Below are 7,358 nucleotides of genomic sequence, written 5' to 3' on the forward strand. Positions count from 1 at the left end.
GAAAACCTACACTCGATCCCTCCGATATCAACAACTACAGACCAGTATCCCTTCTTTCTTTTCTCTCCAAAACTCTTGAACGTGCCGTCCTTGGCCAGCTCTCCTGCTATCTCTCTCAGAATGACCTTCTTGATCCTAATCAGTCAGGTTTCAAGACTGGGCATTCAACTGAGACTGCTCTTCTCTGTGTCACGGAGGCTCTCCGCACTGCTAAAGCTAACTCTCTCTCCTCTGCTCTCATCCTTCTAGACCTATCTGCTGCCTTTGATACTGTGAACCATCAGATCCTCCTCTCCACCCTCTCCGAGCTGGGCATCTCCGGCGCGGCCCACGCTTGGATTGCGTCCTACCTGACAGGTCGCTCCTACCAGGTGGCGTGGCGAGAATCTGTCTCCGTACCACGTGCTCTCACCACTGGTGTCCCCCAGGGCTCTGTTCTAGGCCCTCTCCTATTCTCACTATACACCAAGTCACTTGGCTCGGTCATATCCTCACATGGTCTCTCCTATCATTGCTACGCAGACGACACACAATTAATCTTCTCCTTTCCCCCTTCTGATAACCAGGTGGCGAATCGCATCTCTGCATGTCTGGCAGACATATCAGTGTGGATGACGGCTCACCACCTCAAGCTGAACCTCGGCAAGACGGAGCTGCTCTTCCTCCCGGGGAAGGACTGCCCGTTCCATGATCTCACCATCACGGTTGACAACTCCCTTGTGTCCTCCTCCCAGAGTGCTAAGAACCTTGGCGTGACCCTGGACAACACCCTGTCGTTCTCCACTAACATCAAGGCGGTGACCCGATCCTGTAGGTTCATGCTCTACAACATTCGCAGAGTACGACCCTGCCTCACACAGGAAGCGGCGCAGGTCCTAGTCCAGGCACTTGTCATCTCCCGTCTGGATTACTGCAACTCGCTGTTGGCTGGGCTCCCTGCCTGTGCCATTAAACCCCTACAACTCATCCAGAACGCCGCAGCCCGTCTGGTGTTCAACCTTCCCAAGTTCTCTCACGTCACCCCGCTCCTCCGCTCTCTCCACTGGCTTCCAGTTGAAGCTCGCATCCGCTACAAGTCCATGGTGCTTGCCTACGGAGCTGTGAGGGGAACGGCACCTCCGTACCTTCAGGCTCTGATCAGGCCCTACACCCAAACAAGGGCACTGCGTTCATCCACCTCTGGCCTGTTCGCCTCCCTGCCTCTGAGGAAGCACAGTTCCCGCTCAGCCCAGTCAAAACTGTTCGCTGCTCTGGCACCCCAATGGTGGAACAAGCTCCCTCACGACACCAGGACAGCGGAGTCAATCACCACCTTCCGGAGACACCTGAAACCCCACCTCTTTAAGGAATACCTGGGATAGGATAAAGTAATCCTTCTACCCCCCCCCCCCCCAAAGATTTAGATGCACTATTGTAAAGTGGTTGTTCCACTGGATATCATAAGGTGAATGCACCAATTTGTAAGTCGCTCTGGATAAGAGCGTCTGCTAAATGACTTAAATGTAAATGTAAATGTACAGCTACAAGGAGCACCACTCTGTCATTCTGTATGGCCAAACTAACGTTTTCAGGGCTGCAAAAGCAGAATTTGAGTCATACTTTTGTTGGTATTGACATAGCAGTAAGACAATAGTGCTCACTTTCTCTCTGTAAGACCCTGTAGTCAGACTAGCTGAGGAGAAGCAACGGTAGAGCCAAAGACTTTTAGAACTAACCCAAGATAGACCACAGCCTGTTGTTTCCAATGGGAGCAAATGAATCATAGTGGGTAGAACAAGCAAGGAAGTGGGCAGAGCCAAGCACGCGCTAGCGAGATCCTATTGGCGTATTCTAGCATGTATTTGTATATTTCCATTAGGGAAACCTACTCTGTGAAGTACGGGTGTGCAATAACTCAACTCGCCCTTGCACTCCTTCTAAACAACCCAAAAAATTGAAACTTTGGCAAAGGGTCAAGTCTACAAAACAGAGTATAGTTTTGGGAACAGAAAAGTGTATTGAGATCAAATGTTTTATCGATGAGAAAATGCGCAGAATGTCGGCCAAAATCCATCTTCTCCCACTGCCGGCCACTGGGCTTCCTCTCATCACCATATTTGGTGGTGAGTGGAAATGATGCTTCAGATTTATACATCCGGTGAAACATTTGGCTCATGTTTCTATCTGTGGTAGAGCTGTGGTAGTGAGTGAGGAACATGGTGGCCCTATCTAGTCTGTGTCAAGCACCTCACTGGGGTACTGTAACATGTGAAGTGACACTGGTGAGTCACACAACCCTGTCTTATTTACACTACAGTCTGCAATTAATCCCTCTGATCTGACAGTGATACTCACTGAGGGCAGGCGAAGGCAGGGGAGAGGACGGGAGAGGAGAAATGGGAGAGAGAAGAGATCAGAGAGGGGGAGGCATGAGAAGGGAAGCAAGGCTGAGTGGATGGATTTTCTGAAAGGGGGGGTGAGAATTAGAATGTCCTGTCTTTAAAAACGTATAATCTTGATGATTGCCTTTCTGTTGCGACATACACACCTAGTCTGAAGTTTGACATTCATCAAGTTCGTGATTTATTTTGAGTAGTTTTATTGAAAGGAATTAAAGTGGCGTTTAGACGACATCTGCAGAATGGGTTTTCTCATTCAGATGAGACTGAAATGTATTGAGCAATCAAAGCCTAACCATTGAACGTCTCTAATCCCTTGAATGTTTTTCCAACTGATGAGGAACCAGAAACAGGTCAACAATGGTATTATGTTTTATTGTGGTTATGATCTCCTCTAATCTTATCTGGTGGAGCTTCATCCCCAGACAGTCTCCAGCCTCAGGCTACAGCCCATCTACACACGGTGATAATGTCACTTTCCCAAAGGGGAAAACAAAGATGGCATTTTCTTACGAGACATGCTCTATATGATCAATCAAAGTGATAGATCCAGTGAATGCAACATCTTAAAAGATAACATTAACTTGTTCAGATGGAAATACATGTGCTGTGTGTGTGAGAGAGAGAGATTGAGAGAGAGAAGGAAAGAGAAGAGAGAGAGGACAGTGGGAGGAGAGCGCGCGAGAGAGGCGAGAGTAGAGAGAGACATGGTCGCTGGCTAGAAAGGTGGAGATCAATTAGAGCAGACGGCAGGGTGTCTGCAGGAAGAGAAGCTGCCAAATGAGTGCCATCTATTCAACATGGCAGACATGCTGATAATGAGGAGTGAAATTAATAATGCCACTTTACAATAACTGCTGCGTTGGCAGAAACCGCACGCAACACTCCTCACACTTCACACAAACAAATGGACTGGCTATAGGGGAGTTGGAACAGAAAGAGAGGGAGAGAGAGAACTGGAGAGGGGAAATAAAAAGAGATGTGGAGGGCACATCTAATGTTCCTCTAATCGCAGAGATATTTCAAAGGAAAAGAAAGTGGTGCTCTTTGAAAAACAAAGTACAGTCATTCCTTTTCTTCTCAACCAGCTGTGATTAAAGAGTCAGAGTGCCCAGAGCTGGCAGGAACCACTGTACCACTCCAGATTATGCAAAGATGCCCACATCAGATAAATCAATATGCATGGCCGAGTTCAACAACAAGTAAAGAAGGAGAGCACAATAGCAATGGAAAAACACTCCCAAGAGTGTACATTTCAAATGGAAAAGGCTGAAATAGCATGGAGTGACGGAGAGAGCAATGGAAAACACTTGACTACTAACAGATCTTTGGATGTGGCAGTCCATGGAGTGGTTTGAGTGGCACAGATATTACCTGGAGGTATGGAATGATTGAGGGAGGGAAAGATGGACAGGTGGAGAGGGCTCCATTCTGCCCGCAGGCCTAGTGGCACAGGACAGCCAGGTCGATGTAATGAGCTGGGCTGTCTGCCACCACACAGAGTTACTCTGCTGCCGGACTCAGTTGACTCAAACGAATGATTCTATACCTACAGTGCCTTCAGAAAGTACTCAGACCCCTTGACGTATTACACATTGTGTTACGCTACCGCCTTCTGGATTACACACAATACCACATAATGACAAAGCGAAAACATTTTTTTTTTACATTTTTGCAAATGTCAAAAATACCTTATTTACATAAGTATTCAGACCCTTTGCTATGAGACTTGAAAATGAGGTCAGATGCATCCTGTTTCCATTGATCGTCCTTGAGATGTTTCTACAACTTGATTTGAGTCCACCTGTGGTAAATTCAATTGATTGGATATATGAGCAAAAACCAAGCCATGAGGTCGAAGGAATTGTCCGTAGAGCTCCGAGACAGGATTGTGTCGAGGCACAGATCTGGGGAAGGGTACCAAAACCTTTCTGCAGCATTGAAGGTACCCAAGAACACAGTGGTCTCCATCATTCTTAAATGGAAGAAGTTTAGAACCACCAAGACTCTTCCTAGAGCTGGCCGCCCGGCCAAACTGAGCAATCGGGGGAGAAGGGCCTTAGGTCAGGGAGGTGAACAAGAACCCAATGGTCACTCTGACAGAGCTCTGGAATTCCTCTGTGGAAATGGGAGAACATTCCAGAAGGATAACCATCTCTGCAGCACTCCACTAAATGAGGCCTTTACAGTAGAGTGGCCAGACAGAAGCCACTCCTCAGTAAAAGTCACATGACAGCCCACTTGGAGTTTGCCAAAAGGCAACTAAAGACTCTCAGACCATGAGAAACAAGATTATCTGGTCTGATGAAACCAAGATTGAACTCTTTGGCCTGAATGCCAAACATCACATCTGGAGGAAACCTGGCACCATCCCTACGGCGAAGCATGGTAGTGGCAACATCATGATGTGGGGATGTTTTTTAGCGGCAGGCTCTGGGAGACTAGTCAGGATTGAACAGATTAAAGTACAGAGAGATCCTTGATGAAAACCTGCTCCAGAGTGCTCAGGACCTCATACTGGGGTAAAGGTTCACCTTCCAACAGGACAACGACCCTAAGCACACAGGCAAGACAACACAGGAGTGGCTTCAGGACAAGTCTCTGAATGTCCTTGAGTGGCCCAGCAAGAGCCCAGACTTGAACATCTCTGGAGAGACCTGAAAATAGCTGTGCAGCAATGCTCCCCATCCAACCTGACAGAGCTTGAGAGGATCTGCAGAGAATAATGGGAGAAACTCCCTAAGTACAGATGTGCCAAGCATGTAGCATCATACCCAAGAAGACTCAAGGCTGTAATCGCTGCCAAAGGTGCTGCCACAAAATACTAAAGGTATACTAAAGGTATACTAAATACTAAAGGAGTAAAGGGTCAGAATACATATGTAAATGTGATATTTCAGTTTTTTTTATTGTTAATACAGTACCAGTCAAATGTTTGGACACACCTGCTCATTCTCATTCTGTTTTTTTTATTTTTACTATTTTCTACATTGTAGAATAATATTGAAGACATCAAAACTATGAAATAACACCTATGAAATCATGTAGTAATCAAAAAAGTGTCAAACAAATCCAAATATATGTTATATTTGAGATTCTTCAAAGTAGCCACCCTTTGCCTTGATGACAGCTTTGCACGCTCTTGGCATTCTACTACCATGTATATTTTACTTTTTCCCCACCAAGATATAGATGGTAAAAACGCCACTGTGTGTAGTGGACACATTCACCTAATCTCAGTTAACCCATAACTGTCAGTCCATGAGAGATCACATACACCACTCTCTCACACTTTCTTTGCCTCTGTTAAACTGTCTAAACACGCAAGTATGGCATGCTCAGAATACCTATCAATGGACTTCAGGCAAACCCCCCTTCTCACCTTCTAACCCCAATTTTGCCTGACAATAACACTGAGACTGCCAGTTTTAATATGGCACTACTTCTGCTGTGGCTATCCTCTCACTTTCCCTCTGTCTTCTAGGCTATTCTCTCTCTCCCTCCCTCCCCCTCTATCTATCCTCCTCTCTCTCTAGATAAACAGTGGGCTCTGACTTATTTCAGAAGTGTTGAGGGACTTCATCTCCTCCCTCCTCTCCTAAGTGATGTGTTATAATGAGAGATTGCAGATAGCCCTGGTCTGGTCGGAGCAGTCCTTAGCTCTTTAGCCTGAGAGCAGTGGCGGAGTGAGAACCCCAGTGAAGACTGTCACATTAAAGAGATCATTAGCTTGTAGTCTATTATGATTACAGTCCTACAAAATTATGACTGGAAGATTATTTCAGTCTTTGTCGATGTCTGTTTCTGAGTTCCCACACCATCATTGTGTGATTGTTGACACCCTCTGGCCAGCCCAAGTGTGGATCAATGAGGTGATCAAATCCCAACAGAGAAGCTTTCCCTATGCATCAGCATAGCCGCCAAACACTGATGCTGTTTGGGCATCTCTGGGTGCCCATGGTCATCATGATACACATAATAATGAGCGTAAATCGGCAGAAGGGGGAAAACTGATTGATTTCCTAAACCCATGCCGCTCCCCATCCCAAGCCCTGCGGATATCTCCAGGGTCTGTTCTGTATTCCCTAAATGTGTGTCCGTCTTATTTGTTTACAATCAATTTAGCATCCCAACGGCGTAAGGAGATAGAGGGTGTTCAATGCTCACTTCTGGTGTACAGTTCAGCGGCCACATCTCGGCTGCACCCCTGAGCGGGCGGAGCGGGAGGAAGGAGTAAGACACATGCTCAGTGGAATTCTAACTAGACCTAAAAGCTGAGGCAGAGAGATACTGGAGCTCTCATTATGAACCAGTAGACAAAGTTTAGCAGAGAGAGAGAGAGAGCAAAGGGCGCCTGTTATTTTCTCTCTCTCTCTCTATCTCTCTCTCTCTCTCTCTCTCTCTCGGCTTTATTGGCATGGGAAATATACACTATATATCAGAAGTATGTGGACACCCCTTCAAATTTCAGCCAAACCCGTTGCTGAGAAGTGTATGAAATTGAGCACACATAGAGCACACAGCCATGCAATCTCCATAGACACACATTGGCAGTAGAATGGCCTTACTGAAGAGCTCAGTGACTTTCAACGTGGCACCCTCAAAGGATGCCACCTTCCCAACAAGTCAGTTCGTCAAATTTCTGCCCTGCTAGAGCTGCCCCGGTCAACTGTAAGTGTTGTTATTGTGAAGTGGAAACGTCTCGGAGCAACAACGGATCAGCCGCAAAGTGGTAGGCCACACAAGCTCACAGAACGGAACTGCCGAGTACTGAAGTGCCATTGGACTCTAGAGCAGTGGAAACGTGTCCTCTAAAGTGATGAATCACGCTTCACCATCTGGCAGTCTGACAGACGAATCTGATAGACGGACGAATTTGGCGGATGCCAGGAGAATGCTACCTACCCCAATGCATAGTGCCAACTGTAAAGTTTGGTGGAGGAGGAATAAGGGTTTGGGGCTGTTTTTCATAGTTTGGGC

General features: G+C 46.6%; 1 protein-coding gene across 1 annotated transcript; it reads left to right on the forward strand.

The window, feature by feature from the left end:
* Nucleotides 1–257: 257 nt before the first annotated feature.
* LOC115162746 (uncharacterized) lies at nucleotides 258–1,361 on the forward strand (the record flags this gene model as incomplete). Its single annotated transcript, XM_029714198.1, has 2 exons — nucleotides 258–371; nucleotides 567–1,361. Coding segments are annotated over 2 exons (909 nt in total), but the record flags the coding sequence as incomplete, so codon positions are not given.
* Between the last annotated feature and the right edge of the window lie 5,997 nt (nucleotides 1,362–7,358).

The sequence above is a fragment of the Salmo trutta genome, chromosome 25 (assembly GCF_901001165.1).
Source record: "Salmo trutta chromosome 25, fSalTru1.1, whole genome shotgun sequence".
Lineage (NCBI taxonomy): Eukaryota > Metazoa > Chordata > Actinopteri > Salmoniformes > Salmonidae > Salmo > Salmo trutta.